Source organism: Moschus berezovskii, chromosome 15 (genome assembly GCF_049115385.1).
Source record: "Moschus berezovskii isolate FMDL1 chromosome 15, NW_MosBer_1.0, whole genome shotgun sequence".
Lineage (NCBI taxonomy): Eukaryota > Metazoa > Chordata > Mammalia > Artiodactyla > Moschidae > Moschus > Moschus berezovskii.
Window position 1 is genome coordinate 52,395,412 of NC_142474.1, and position 16,486 is coordinate 52,411,897.

Below are 16,486 nucleotides of genomic sequence, written 5' to 3' on the forward strand. Positions count from 1 at the left end.
ACAGAAGTGCATGCAGAACACCAGCTGAGAGCAGACAGGAGTATCTGACCAGCAGAAAAGAATACATAGAACCACGCAAAACTCGGTAGGAGGAAGGAACTAGGGGGAAAAACAGGACTGTTAGTAAGACTGTACCTGCCCTCAGTGGGTGGGGGAACTGAAGCAGGGGTCTGATCCCCACATCAGGGCAACTGTCTGAGTAAGAGGAGAAACATTTAAGGCTGAGAGTGAAACAGCTGATCCGTGGCAGCCTAAATGGAATGAGAATCAGACAGTCCTTGCTGCGGCCATACATACCCCGGACAGGGACACAGGTCCCGTGGAAGGCTCAGTAGCTGGGAGCTGGAGTTTAGGGACTGTGGAGCAATCCCAAGGCGAGGGTTGCTGTTGACTGTGGAGAAACAGCGAGGGGATGTGAGGGAGGAGACTGTGGTGGGAAATGCCTGTGGAGGAAAGCCAGGCCGCCATAGAGGCAAAGTGATACTGCTGAATCACGCATAAGGGGTGGAGTCATCACCATAGCCTCTCTCTCCCCATCTGCCAGCATCAGCAGCTGAACAATAGAGAGATTGGCCTATCAAACATCTGACGCACTGAACTACAGAGTAGGACCCCAGTCAGGGGAGCCACTCTATGTTTCTGATGTGCCGAACAACAGAGAAGGACTCCAGGCAAGGGAGTCCTCTTAAGTGCTTGAACGGGTGGAGCTACAAACAACAGGTTACTGAAGAAATCAAAAGGGAAATCAAAATATTTTAGAAACAAATGACAATGAGAACATGACAACTCTAAACCTATGGGATGCAGCAAAAGTAGTTCTAACAGGGAAATTTATAGCAATACAATCCTACCTCAAGAAACAAGAAAAACATTGAATAGACAACCTAACTTAACATCTAAAACAACTGGAAAAGGAAGAACAAAAAAACCCAAAATTAGCAGAAGGAAAGAAATCATAAAGATCCAAGCAGAAATAAATGAAAAAGAAATGAAAGAAATAATAGTAAAGATTAATAAAACTAACATCTTTGAGAAGATTAAAAAAAAAACTGGCAAACCTTTAGCCAGACTCATCAAGAATAACAGAAGAATCAAATCAACAAAATTAGAAACAAAAAAGGAGAGGTTAGACAATGCAGAAATATAAAGGATTACAAGAGACTATTATGAACAATTATGTGGCAATAAAATGGATAACCTGGAAGAAATGGACAGATTCTTAGAAAAGTTCAATCTTCCAAGACTGAACCAGGAAGAAATAGAAATTATGAACAACCCAATTACAAACACTGAAACTGAAGCTGTGATCAAAAATCTCCCAAAACACAAAAGCCCAGGACCAGATGGCTTCACAGGAGAATTCTATCAAACATTTAGAGAAAAGCTAATGCCTATCCTTCTAAAACTCTTTCCAAAAATTTCAGAGGAAGGAACACTTCCAAACTCATTCGATGAGGCCACCATCACCCTTATACCAAAACCAGACAAAGACAACACAAAAAAAGAAAACTACAGATGAATATTACTGATGAACATAGATGCAAAAATCCTCAACAAAATTTTAGCAAACAGAATTCAGCAACACATCAAAAAGCTCATACACCATGATCAAGTTGGGTTTATTCCAGGGATGCAAGGATTCTTCAATATACATAAATCAATCAATGTGATACACCATATTAACAAATTGAAAGATAAAAATCATATGATAATCTCAATAGATGCAGGAAAAGCCTTTGACAAAATTTAGCACCCATTTATGATTAAAACTCTTCAAAAAATGGGCATAGAAGGAACCTACCTCAACATAGTAAAGGCCATTTATGATAAGCCTACAGCCAACATTATTCTCAGTGGTGAAAACCTGAAAGCATTCCCCCTAAGATCAGGAACAAGAGAAGGGTGTCCACTTTCATCACTATTATTCAACATAGTTCTGGAAGTCCTAGTGACAGGAATCAGGGAAGAAAAATAAATATAAGGAATCCAGATCAGAAAAGAAGTAAAACTCTCACTATTTTCAGATGACATGATACTGTACATAGAAAACCCTAAAGACAGTATCAGAAAATTACTAGAGTTAATCAGTGAATTTAGGAAAGTTGCAGGATACAAAATCAATACACAGAAATCACTTCCATTTCTATATACTAACAATGAAAAATCAGAAAGAGAAATTTAGGAATCAATCCCATTCACCACTGCAACAAAAAGAATTAAATATCTAGGAATAAGCTTACCTAAGGAGAAAAAAGAACTATACACAGAAAATTATAAGATACTAATGAAAGAAATCAAAGATGACATAAACAGATGGAGAGATATTCCATATTCCTGGGTAGGAAGAATCAATATTGTTAGAATGACTATACTACCAAATGCAATCTACAGGTTCAATGTGATCCCTATCAAATTACCAATGGCATTTTTCACAGAACTGGAACAAAAAATTTCACAATTCATATGTAAACACAAAAGACCCTGAATAGCCAAAGCTATTGAGAAAGTAGAATGGAGCTGGAGGAATCAACCTTCCTGACTTCAGATTATACTACAAAGCTACAGTCATCAAGACAGTATGGTACTGGCACAGAAACAGAAATACAGACCGATGGAACAAGATAGAAAGCCCAGAAATAAACCCATGCACCTATAGGTACCTTATATTTGACAAAGGAGGCAAGAATATACAATGGGGCATAGATAGTCTCTTCACTAAATGGTGCTGGGAAAACTGGACAGCTACATGTAAAAGAATGAAATCAGAACACTTCCTAACACCACACACAAAGATAAACTCAAAATGGATTAAAGACCTAAATGTAAGACCAGAAACTATAAACTCCTAGAGGAAAACATAGGCAGAACACTCTCTGACATAAAGCAAGATCCTCTATGACCCATCTCCTAGAGTAACAGAAATAAAAACAAAAGTAAGCAATTGGGACCTGATTAAATTTAAAAGCTTTTGCATAGCAAAGGAAACTATAAGCAAGGTGAAAAGACAACCCTCAGAATGGGAGAAAATAATAGCAAATGAAACAACTGACAGAGGATTAATTTCCAAACTATACAAGCAGCTCATACAACTCAATGCCAGAAAAACAAACAACCCAATCAAAAAGTGAGAAAAAGACCTAAACAGACATTTCTCCACAGAAGACATACAGATGGCTAACAAACACATGAAAAGATACACAACATTGCTCATTATCAGAGAAATGCAAATCAAAACTACAATGAAATATCACCCCACACCAGTCAGAATGGTCATCATAAAAAAGCATACAAACAATAAATTCTGGAGAGGGTGTGGAGAAAAGGAAGACTCTTGCACTTTTGATGGGAATGTAAATTGATACAGACACATGGAAAACAGTTCAGAGATTCCTTAAAAAACTAGGAATAAAACCACCATATGACTCAGCAATCCCACCCCTAGGCATATACCCTTAAGGAAACCAAGACTGAAAAAGACACACGTATCCCATTGTTCACTGCAGCACAATTTACAATAGCTAGAACACGGAAGCAACCTAGATGCCCATTGGCAGATGAGTGGATAAAGAAGTTGTGGTATATATACACAATGGACTATTACTCAGCCATTAAATGAAATGCCTTTGAGTCAGTTCTGATGAGGTGGATGCACCTAGAACCTATTATACAGAGTGAAGTAAGTCAGAAAGAGAAAGATAAATATCATATTCTAATGCATATATACAGAATCTAGAAAAATGGTACTGAAGACTTTACTTACAGGGCAGCAGTGGAGAAACAGACAAAGAGAACAGACTTATGGACACGGGGAGAGGGGAGGAGAGGGTGAGATGCATGGAAAGAGCAACAGGGAAACTTACATCACCATATGTAAAGTAGATAGCCAATGGAATTTGCTGTATGGCTCAGGAAACTCAAACGGGGGCTATGTATCAATTTAGAGGGGTGGGATGGGGAGGGAGATGGGAGGGACATTCAAAAGGAAGGGGATATATGTATACCTATGGCTGATTCAGGTTGAGGTTTGACAGAAAACAACAAAATTCTGTAAAGCAATTATCCTTCAAAAAAAAAATAAAAAAAGAATAACCTGTACACAAACAGTATATTAACACATATATATGGAATTTAGAAAGATGGTAATGACAATCCTACATTCAAGGCAGCAAAAGAGACACAGAAGTAAATAACAGATTTTTGGACTCTGTGGGAGAAGGCGAGGATGGGATGATTTGAGAGAATAGCATTGAAACATGTATATTATCATACGCAAAACAGATGACCAGTCCAAGTTCGATGCATGAAACAGGGCACTCAAAGCCAATACTCTGCGACAACTCAGAGGGATGCAGTGGGGAGGGAGGTAGGAGGAGGGTTCAGGATGGGGAGATGCATGAATCACCCATGGCTGATTCATGTTAATGTATGGCAAAAACCACCACGAGACTGTAAAGTAATTAGCCTCCAATTAAAATAAATTAATTAAATTTTAAAAAAGAAAAAAAGAAAACGGAAACACCTACTGTCATGAGGAGCTGGTGTTGGCTCAGGTTTGGGAGTTTGTCCTGGAAAACAAGAGAAAATTAGATATAAAAGGTGATTGAATTTGTGCTATTTCATATCCTCTGGTTTCATTATTTTCATGGATTAATATAGCTAAAAGTTAACTCTTCTTTCTCTTCCTTCCACTCTCCAATTCTACTATCATGTTGTGGGGGAGAAAAGCAAAGGGAAACAAAATTAGGAGTTTAAGAGTTCAACAAATTAGGTACAATACCACTAAAAATCGGAAGACAGTTTTCAATCACTACAAGTAGCATTATATAAAAGAAAGAAAAGAACACGAGTTTTGGAATCAGAAAACCTAGGTTCAAATCCTAGTTCAGGTTTAAATTTCTTACCTTTAATTTTCTCAACTACAAAAAGGAGTTGTCATACACGTAAAGAGATGGGATAAAATATGCAAGTTATCGGTATTTAGAAGCTGCTCAATGGATGTTATTTTTACAGTAACACATCTTATAATCAGCTGTGAAAGTATAAATTTCATTATTTGAAACCATTAGATATGAGCTATTTATTTATAAAATATAGTTTCTTCAAAAAAGCATATTCTTACTAAATGCACATTTTATGAAAAGTTAAATATTTTTCTTTCCAAGTAGTTAATGATCTACCTGGACTTTGTCAGAATCTGATAAAAGGACTCAAGTTATGTAGCTTTTGGTTTAATGAATTTAACATCTGTAAGAATAGAGCTACCAATAACACACAAGGAAATTAGTCCTTGGGAGCAAAGAGACCTTTAAAGAAAAACTGGCCACTATTCATTCCTCCAAATTCCTGCGAAATGCCAGGCTGTATGAAGCACAAGCTGGAATCAAGATTGCCAGAAGAAATATCAATAACCTCAGATATGCAGATGACACCACCCTTATGACAGAAACTGAAGAGGAGCTAAAGAGCCTTTTGAAGAAAGTGAAAGAAGAGAATGAAAAAGCTGGCTTAAAATTCAACATTCAAGAAACGAAGATCATGGCATCTGGTCCTATCAATTCATGGAAAATAGATGGGGAAACAATGGAAATAGTGACAGACTTTATTTTCTTGGGCTCCAAAATCACTGCAGATGGTGACTCTAGTCATGAAATTAAAAGACGCTTGCTCCTTGTAAAAGAAGCTATTACCAACCTAGTTCACTTCAGTTCAGTTGCTCAGTCGTGTCCGACTCTCTGTGACCCCATGAATCACAGCACGCCAGGCCTCCCTGTCCATCACCAACTCCCAGAGTTCACTCAAACTCATGTCCATCGAGTCAGTGATGCCATCCAGCCATCTCATTCTCTGTCATCCCCTTCTCCTCCCGCCCCCAACCTTTCCCAGCATCAGAGTCTTTTCCAGTGAGTCAACTTGTCGCAACCTAGACAGCATATTAAAAAGCAAAGATATTACTTTCCTGACAAAGGTCCATCTAGTCAAAGCTATGGTTTTTCCAGTAATCATGTATGGATGTGAGAGTTGGACCCTAAAGAAAGCTGAGTGCTGAAGGATTGATGCTTTTGAACTGTGGTGTTAGAGAAGACTCTTGAGAGTCCCTGAACTGCAAGGAGAATCAACCTGTCAATCTTAAAGGAAGTCAGTCCTGAATATTCATTGGAAGGACTGATGCTGAAGCTGAATTTCCAACACTTTGGCCAACTGATGTGAAGAACTGACTCACTTGAAAAGACCCTGATGCTGGGAAAGATTGAAGGCAAGAGAAGAAGGGAATAACAGAGGATGAGATGATTGGATGTCATCACTGACTGGATAGAAATGAGTTTGAGCAAGCAAGAGTTGGTGATGGACAGTTTTGGAAGCCTGGCGTACTGCAGTCCACAGGGTCGCAAAAAGTCAGACACGACTGAGCGACTGAACTGAACTGATTCATTCCTCCATCCTGAAAACACTGCAAACACTCATCTAAGGAAGAGTAAGGCAAGGCAAACAGTATTTTCAGCAAGAGTTGGAGCTGTAGCCGAGGTTCCCAGACAGCAGAGGGCGATGTGGTTCTATTTATCTGTTGACAAAGGAGGCAGTTAATATACATTTTGGTTCAAGGGTGGGCCTATTTATCTTAAAAGAATCTGACTTGGCCATGTGGAGTTCTGTGAGTCATTAATCATGACTGATACGTATGTATTGATCATTGCTGACCATCAACAACATGGTGGCTCTTACAGCATCAGGGACCTCAAAATGGTGCCAGCTCTTCGGATGAACATCCTTGAGAAATCAGTCTGCAGTATATTCAGACGGAGGGAGATATCACCTACTGGATGATGAATGTGGGTCAGAGGGTGAAAATCCCCCAATAGAAATCCCACTCTCTTTACTCTGCTTACAGAGTCAAACATCTACCCACTCCCACGACTGTAGGAAATGAACAGGAACAGCAGCTCGTGAGAACTATTTTGGAGGCCATGCTCTGGTCCAGCATTCTGGGCTGCCCTTTTCATCCTCTGTTCCTTTGGAGGATTTATCTATATTCAGCGAGTTCACTCTTATCCTGTCAAGTGATGGCCCTTGGCAGTTCCCTTATATTATTCTGCTTGTTTGGTTGCATGAATAAAGGGAAGACTTTGGGATCACAGGAGGTTAGTGTTCCAATCTGAGATAAAGCATAAAGCAGAGGGCAGGTCATCCTACCTTTTCGTATCTGGCAAATCCAGTTGTTAAGATGTTCACAGTTAATGTCATTCCAGGACATACCAGGGTCACCTTTTAACTCGCCACAATATTCAACATTTTGATAATTATTAGGTTCTCCATAAGCCCAATTTTCATATGATACCTATGTTAGAAACATTACATTACAACCATTAGCCAATACCAATCATCTATCCCTAGTGATTCACTTGGTAAAGAATCTGCCTACAATGCAGGAGACCCAGGTTTGATCCCTGGGTCAGGAAGATTCCCTTGGAGAAGGAAATGGCAACCCACTCCAGTACTCTTGCCTGCAGAATTCCATGGACAGAGGAGCCTGGCAGGCTACAGTCCATGAGATCACAAAGAGTCAGACACGACTGTGCAACTAACTTTCACTTTCATCCAAACACAAAAGGAAAGATATGTTCACACTTTTATTCTCTTTACTTTTTTTCACAATATGTTTGCTTTGAAAACAAGTTTGATGAGAACAGCTGGGAAAGAAATAGCTCCTATTTCATGGAAACTTTTGAAGCTGAATAGAGTATTTTAATTATTAAAAATTTTTCTTTACTCTTATTAAATAGAATGCATTTGTATATAGGAAAAATCTATAAGTGGGATTTGTATATAGGAAAAACCTGGTATAGAAGTTCTACTTCTCAGTATTGGGAGCTCCTAAATTTGTAACTCATTCTGAAGGGATAACATTTCATTGTGATATTTGAAATTTTCTTTTATTAGAGGGGTAGGAGAAAGAAATGGAGAAGGGAATGGCAACCCACTCCAGTACTGCTGTCTTTAAAATCCCATGGACGGAGGAGCCTGGTAGGCTATAGTTCATGGGGTTGCAAAGAGTCGGACACGACTGAGCGATTTCACTTCACTAGGAGAAAGAAATAAAACTAGTTCATCTTACAAACAAAAAGGACTTCTGAATATTGCTAACAAAGCTACCAAACGTTACCAAGATGAATACTGGAAATAAGCGGAGGGTTAGGATTAGGTCCACTATGGTGTTTTCAGAGAGGAATCATAGCCTATATCACAACCTATTTTCCAGAGATCTAAATACAAAATCCTTGCTATCAATGGAGCCATCAAATAACCCACCCTACACAAGTGTTTGAAAAGTTGCTAATGGGTGGTAAGAGGAGGTAGAATTGAAATTACACAAAATCACTCCCTGTAATGACTGCCAGCATGTGCCACAGCCTACCGCTTCCCCATTGCTGAGAATAGGAAAGTCTGACAAAAGTCCATGGTTGACAAAAATCAATGGTTTCTAATAGAATATCAAAAGTTGTTTCCATATCTCCTAGTCTATCAGTTCAGTTCAGTTCAGTCGCTCAGTCGTGTCCGACTCTTTGCGACCCCATGAATCACAGCACGCCAGGCCTCCCTGTCCATCACCAACTCCCGGAGTTCACTCAAACTCATGTCCATCGAGTCAGTGATGCCATCCAGCCATCTCATTCTCTGTCATCCCCGTCTCCTCCCACCCCCAATTCTTCCTAGCATCAGACTCTTTTCCAGTGAGTCAACTCGACGCATGAGGTGGCCAAAGTATTGGAGTTTCAGCTTTAGCTCCTAGTCTATAAGACATCATAAAACACTCAGTTTTGAAGAAATCTAGCTACTTACATACCAATTTGGCATGAGAGAAGGAAGACATTATTTTATATAAATTAGAAGAATGAGTTTCCTAATTTTTCTCAGTCTACCATGGTTGCACTTCAGGTGAACAGAACTGTCCTGGGTCAGAGGCAGAATAATGACCCTAACATAGCATTTATTTTGCATAGAAAAATGTCTCAAACTATCATCATAACCCATCTTACCAAAAATTTTGAGTAACCCAAAAGGATAACATCAAAATAAAGACACAATAAAAGTAAGAAAATTATCTATGAAATCAAATTACTCACAGGGGATCCATCACTCCAAGTAAAGCCCTCTGAAGGACTTCCATATGTCAGTCCCAACCAAAATAGTTCATGGTAGCTTCCACTAGCCCTGCAACATACAAGATATAAAGGTAGGTTATGGTACTATATGAACCAAGTTTGGTTACCTATGAATCCTAATCAAATTTGAAAATGACTCCCAAAATATCAATTTAGTACACAGGTGAAGGATTAAATGACTAAATATAAGCATTATGCAACAGTTGCACATTTTGGTACAACTTGTAAATATCTTGAAAACAAGCTGCTGTTTGAAATAATTGTAAAGCATTGAGATATTCATTCATTTAGTCGTTTAATAAATGAATAATAAGTGTCTTACGCTTTTATAGAGCAATTCATCTCGAGATTTATAGCTATTAAATTAAAGCATTTGGAAATGAAGTGAAAGTCATTCAGTCGTGTCTGACTTTTTGCAACCCCATGGTTTGTAGCTTGCCGGGCTACTCTGTCCATGGAATTCTCCAGGCCAGAATTTGGAAGTGAAACTAGGTCCAAAAGTGCCCATAGATTTGGGATATAGCATCACCAACTCAACGGACATCAACCTGGGCAAACTCTGGGAGGTGATGAGGGACAGGGGAAACCGGCATGCTGCAGTCCATGGGTTTGCAGAGTCGGACACAACTTGACAACTGAATAACAACAACAAATGTGTACTCAAAGGATCAAAGGAAGGAGTATTAAATAGAAAAGATACCTACGTTACTAATCGCCATATTGCTTGCTGTTCATCCTTATTATTGATACTAGCTAGATCTCCACCCAGAGCTCTACAAAAATCTCGAGATTCAAACCACGTTTTCTTCTCATGTTTTCCTTTCGCAAACAGCTAAAAGTAAGACAGATTCAGAATTTATTTTACACTTCACAGCTTATCAAACCAAGAGAAATAATTATCTACTTTTGACGAGATTTCATTTAGCGAAAAGCAAGACATTACAATGGCCCCAAGCAATGTAATTCTCTTGGCTTAAAATCAATTTGTAAGAGAATATTTGGGTAACAAAGTTTGGCAGATGATTTTTTGAGAAAACCCTAGAAAATAGAATTATTTTATAGCACTGAAAAAGTTGGATTGAAAGGTTTAGGCATATGGTTTAGGCATACAACTTCTTGCAGAAGACAGGATTAATTCGGTTAAGTGTCAACTATGCCATTCAGATGGAAAAGAATAAAAGAAACTTGATATAGAGAAAGCAAACATAAATAAAAATTTAAGGATACTAACCTCCCTAAGATATGCCACAGTTTGTTATCCTGTCTAGTTTAAACACTGAATAACCTGGGAGTCTTCCAATACTTCATTGGTATGTTCTTAAAACTGTCTTATCATTTTTGCTTGTGGTTGCATATTTTAACAAAGATTAGAGGTCATGGCATGACAGACACTAATTGGACAGAGCATGTAAAAAGATGCTATGTAAGCTAAATTTAATATTTATTTAGAATTTAGAGAATATGTCATATTACCCAGAGGACTGCTGGGGGAATGGAACCCACAGGGATCCATCAGGATGTAAACAGTGGAGGAGTTTACATCATTGTATCCATTGACTTTTATACTTTTCATTCATTGTTTCTCATGAGACATGGCCTGTATCATCGTAGGCTTGTAGAAAAGGAATTTGTTTCCAATAGACCTGTGGTTGTCTAGTTGTCATCAAGCAACCTGAGGCAATCTTCACCTTGACCCTACTTGAGTTATTGGGACATGTGTGCCTTGAGCAACTTTTCATTGCAGTAACTCCCAAGACCTCTGTGAGTACCTCATTGTGTAGATGGTGATAGAAGATTTTATTTTTGTAAATCAATCTACTAATAGCTGAACTTTATTAAGAGTTTTCACACCTTAGTATGTACAAAGATGGTCTATGTATTTTCAGACAAACCCTACCCCAAGCACCTCCAAAATCATAATTCCTAGGGAAGCACACATTTGAATTTGTTAAACATCTACCCAGATAATGTCTGCTGGAACTCTTGGTTCATTTCCCACCTCTGGAGAATTCTGTACCTTCTCTCAGAAATCCTGCAACAAATCTCCTTAGCCTGCCACTCTCCAGTGAATGGTTGTGTATAGGATGAACCTGGCCTTTGTGTAATAACTCAAAAGTTTCCAGAGGCAACAATAAAATACGTGATTTGCTTTGTATTAGTTTTCAACCCATTCGTAAAATCCTCTCCAGTCTTGGCCCAATACTTCCCCCTCTATGTAAATTATGCTCTAAGTTGGACTGGCTAATCTGTATTAAACAGCTCATTAGTCTCTGTTACTGCTAGTGGTAGTTACCAACCAAATTAGCCCTTAAGTCAGAGACTAAACAACCTCATTCCAATACACATTAGCAACTGAAGTTCTTCATCCGGCTTTGTCTGTCTTACAAAACATGTCAGGGCCAAATGACTCAAAGGATGGAATAAAAGAGGTCCCGAGAACTGGTCATTAGAGAATAATGTCATTAAGTGGTAGTTAAGTATTGGGTTGATCAAAAAGTTCATTTCAGTTTTTCTGTAACATCAGGAAAACCCAAATGAAATTTTTGGCCAACCCAATACATTGCTATATTTGGCTAAATCCAACCTTCTCTAGAAAGAATATGATTTACAAGAAAGAAAAAGACCCAAATGCTTAATTTATTTGAGTTGGGGTATGTTTTTTATTTGTTTGGGTGAACTTGATTGCATAAAGAAAAGATGGGTGATCTCACATAGGAATGTACTAAGTGATTACAGGATATCAAACTGTCATTTACGAGTCACTGAATGGCCATGTACTCCCTACCTAACAGTCCTTCATCTTCCATCAGGCATCATAATCAGGGGTTAAATAAGAACAAAGGAATATTCTCTCTAGAATCCCCATGTGGCATAACTGCAGATTCGTTTATCAATTCACTTAGCCAAAAGCTTGAACTCCAAGAACAGAGCCAAAATGGGATGCCATAGGATAGCATGAGGTGGGGCAGGAATTTTCATTAAAAGAAACGTGAGCTCCAAAAGCATAAAAAAGAGGAAAGATGCCAAGTGTATGGAGAGATAAAGGCAGAGCAGGTGAAGAAAGGCTGGTGTGACTTCTATTTATGGTATTGGTAATGTTTGTTGGTCTGAATGCAACTGGTTCTTATCTTTCCACCCAAGAGGCGCTCTTTCAAAACAACAAGTGCCCAAGTCCCCTTTCTGATCAATAACATCGGAATTTCTATAGGTTCAACCCGGACATTGCTTTTGCTTTGTTTTCATTCCTTAGGTGATTCTTTAGGCTGAAACATACCCCCAGTTCTTGAAGGGCTCAGCAATAGATACTTACCTTGAAGCACAAGCTTGTTTTACTGGAGGCACCCCAGTCCTCTGGACATTTGGGTTCGGGGGTGGTTGTGGGCTCTGGTGGGCGAGTGACTCCTTCTGCCCAGTGTTTGCACACAAATTTTGCCTTTTCTTCACACCTCAAGATATCCCACAAGCCCCCTGCAACCCCAGTCCTCATAGCAACACACCCGGCTTTCCGTCCTGCAGGTAACAAAGCAGAATTCACAACAGGTGATTGTGAAACCTGGCTGTGCTCAAAGAAAAGCGTTCAAACCTGAGCCTCAAGTAGTGGGATAAAATCTACATGTGATAAGAAAATGTAGAGGAGACACAACACTCTGCAGCATTTCGCAATTGCTTTGTTCTATTTCTGAACCATTATTTGCCTTTTATTTGTGTGGCCTATATCCCCAACTGAATTATCAATATAATCTCAAATGTCAAGGTTTGTCAGAAATAGAGACATAGATAGATGTAGGGAGCAAACATATGGACACCAAGGGGAAGGAAGAGAGGGATGTATCGGGAGATTGGGATTGATATATATACACTATTGATACTATGCGTAGAATAAACAACTAATGAGCACCTGCTGTATAGCACAGGGAATTGTACTCAATGCTCTGTGGTGACCTATATGGGAACAAAATCCAAAAGAGAGGGAATATATGTATACATATGGCTGACTCATTTTGATTTACAGCAGAAACTAATACAACATTGTAAAGCAACTTGTACTCCTATAAAAAAATAATTAAAAGTCACCAGGAGGTAACCCAAAGCCTTCATGTGAAAGTAACTCTAAAAAAAAAAATTGTCAGGGTTTTGGTAACATTTTGTATTTCTAATATCTGGCAGGGTCCGCCCCCGCCGAACATAGACATAACAATACAATATTTTTAGTATGATAAAATTTATCATAACGACAAAAATAACAGGTTTTGTTTTACCAAGGAAGTTTTTTTTAAAATTAATTTTTATTTTATATTGGCGTATAGTTGATTTAAAACGTTGTGTTAGTTTCAAGTGTACAGCAAAGTGATTCAGTTATACATACATTTCTATACACTCTTTTTTAGATTCTTTTTTCCATAGAGGCCATTACAGAGTATTGAGTAAAGCTCCCTGTGCTATACAAAAGTCCATATTAGTTATCTATTTTATATATAGTAGTGTGGATATGTCAATCCTAACCTTCCAATTTATCCCTCCCTGCCCTTATCCCCTGGTAACCATAATTTTATTTTCTACATCTGTAACTCTGTTTTGTTGATAAGTTCATTTGTGCCCTTATAAACTTTTTATTTTATATTGGAGCATAGTAGATTAACAATGCTGTATTAATTTCAGGTATACAGCAAAATGATTCATACATATACATGTATATCTTCATTTTAAAATTTTTTAATGGATAAAGAAGTATATAAAATAAAATATGGACTGTACCAAGCTTCATAGTTTATTTCAAAATAGCATTAAGATAGAAGTTTAAAAACATTAGGATTTCTTACTGCTAAGATGAGATAGTCTTTGATTATTATACTTTTAAAGGCAGTATATGTTTAGTTTTGGAGAACTACACTTTTCCCAAAATATTTTCTCTATGATTGCTAATTCCCTATGACTGTGGTTTGATTTATTTTTATTCCCTAAGGATGCTCCTAGATTAATCTCTCAGACGAGTTGACTCACTGGAAAAGACTCTGATGCTGGGAAAGGTTGGGGGCGGGAGGAGAAGGGGACGACGGAGAATGAGATGGCTGGATGGCATCACCGACTCTGTTGACATGAGTTTGAGTGTACTCCGGGAGTTGGTGATGGACAGGGAGGCCTGGCGTGCTGTGATTCATGGGGTCGCGGAGAGTCGGACACGACTGAGCGACTGAACTGAACTGATCCTACTGCTAAATGATCAACACCAGTGAAATTAAGGAATGTTGCCTGGCGAGTAAAAATTATCACTCAAAAAAAAAAAATGCACTCAACTCTTAATATACTGCCCTGTTCTTTCAAAATAAACTTAAATCTTACTATTTTCCAGAATGTTAAATTAATTATACAGAAATCACATCATCCAAATTACTGATCTATTTTCCTTATTGATGACTGAGGATACAAATTTTTAAAACTTCTGAAGATTTGGACTTTTTAGGCCAAACAGTTAATTTGCATACTTAAGGTCTATTATTCCTTCCATAGCTTTTTAATTGGACACAATGAAACATTTGCTCTAAGGATGTTGAATTTCCTGAGTGCAATCTGGTGGCTCAGAGGTTAAAGCATCTGCCTCCAATGCGGGAGATGCGGGTTCAATCCTTGGGTCGGGAAGATCCCCTGGAGAAGGAAACGGTAACCCACTCCAGTATTCTTGCCTGGAGAATCCCATGGACGGAGAAGCCTGGTAGGCTACAGTCCACGGGGTCGCAAAGAGTCGGACACGACTGAGCGACGGGACGGGACGGAACGGAACGGAATCATACTGAATTACCTCATAGGCTATGACACCAGTGCATAAAAAAAGCAAAAAATAATTTGAGTGTCTATTTCAGAAACTTCTTATTAAAGAAGGCAAATAAAAATTTATAGGGAGAAAGGGTGACCTCCAAGCAAACAGCATGGAATTGGGAATTACAAAGATGAGTCTAAATCCATGCTTATAAATTTTCCAAGTCCCAGTTTCCACCTCAACACAAGGAGGATACTGAAACTTAGCTTATGGGTTTTCTGTAAGTATAAAACTAAATCCAAGTCATATACACTAAGTCCCCTACATACAAACAGATTCCATTCTGAGAGTGCATTTGTTAAGTCCAATTTGTTTGTAAGTCCAATAAAGTTAGTCTAGGAACCCAACTAATACAGATGGCTATATAGTACTGTACTGTAATAGGTTTATAACACTTTTCACACAAGTAATACATAAAAAACAAAAATAAAGAAAACAATTTTAAAATTACAGTACAGTACCTTGAAAAGTATAATAGTACAACAGTGGGCATCCAGCAGAACATTCACATCTTTGAAAGTTTGCCACTTGAGGGTTTGTATGTAGGGGACTTATTGTAAAGAGCTAACAGGTGGCCCATTCAAGATATAATACATTCTACATAAGCACTCAGTCTTGTTCTACCGCTGAAGCACAGTCATATTTCTGTTCATAGTCACACTGAAAGTTTTATATCCCCTGAGGACAGTTTTAAGTTCTCAGAAATAAGTGAACCAATGGTCACCATGGAATCTTTCTGACCATTAAGGATTTCATCACTATTTCATAAATACTTCAAATAGAGTGGCACCAAATAACCTAGTAGTTTTCTCTTCCTTTTTATCTTGGACCACTGCACACTAATGGGTACATTTTTAAAAGGAAAAAGAGAGTGAAATAAAAAATAATAAAATTTTAATAGTACAATGAATTTACAGAAGTCTATTTGGAAAGGTACATGAAGGAAGCACAGGTTTGGCCAAATGGATATGTGGGGTGAATGGAAATCTGAAATGGAAGCCCTGCACATACCTGGCATATCTGAATTCCAGTGTGTGAACTGAACGCCTTCCTCGACGGTCCACTGAAAGGTGCCTTTGTGTTGTACATCGGAAAGTCCTATCCAAAAATATCTTTCAGGCCTCAATCCAACCAAACTAGTCAGAAAGGCTTGTTCATATCTTAAAAAAAAATTTAACTAAATTTTAGGAAAAAAGTGAATTTTTCTAATTATCCACATGAATAACATCTCAATTGTATGCCTGCACTATCATTTAGTTGGCAAATCAAACCTATTATGTCCTATTTACTTGTCATTTAAATTATGCAAATTTCACTAAGGAAATATGATCTTATGAAGGAAAAGTATCATACGGCTGATAAAATAAAATCATTCAAATGTACCCAAACTATTTCTATTTCTCACCAGTCCCTCTGCTTATCCTGCTGCCTTTTAAAATACAATGTTTGAAAATCAGTTCACTTTTCAAATATTTCAGATGCTCTACACAATTCTTGGTGAAGTAAGTGGAGA

At 38.2% G+C, this 16,486-nt stretch overlaps 1 protein-coding gene across 2 annotated transcripts in view; it reads right to left on the bottom strand.

Annotated features, from left to right (window-relative positions):
- Positions 1-16,486, bottom strand: part of MRC1 (mannose receptor C-type 1) — a 124,612-nt gene that overhangs the window by 46,445 nt on the left and 61,681 nt on the right. For both annotated transcript variants that reach the window (XM_055429510.2, XM_055429502.2), the window contains exons 11-16: positions 15,985-16,133; positions 12,469-12,668; positions 9,863-9,990; positions 9,120-9,207; positions 7,189-7,333; positions 4,524-4,565 (exon numbers count right to left, since the gene is read on the bottom strand). In XM_055429510.2, the coding sequence (XP_055285485.1) occupies positions 4,524-4,565; positions 7,189-7,333; positions 9,120-9,207; positions 9,863-9,990; positions 12,469-12,668; positions 15,985-16,133 (752 nt within the window). The remainder of the gene's footprint in view (positions 1-4,523; positions 4,566-7,188; positions 7,334-9,119; positions 9,208-9,862; positions 9,991-12,468; positions 12,669-15,984; positions 16,134-16,486) is intronic.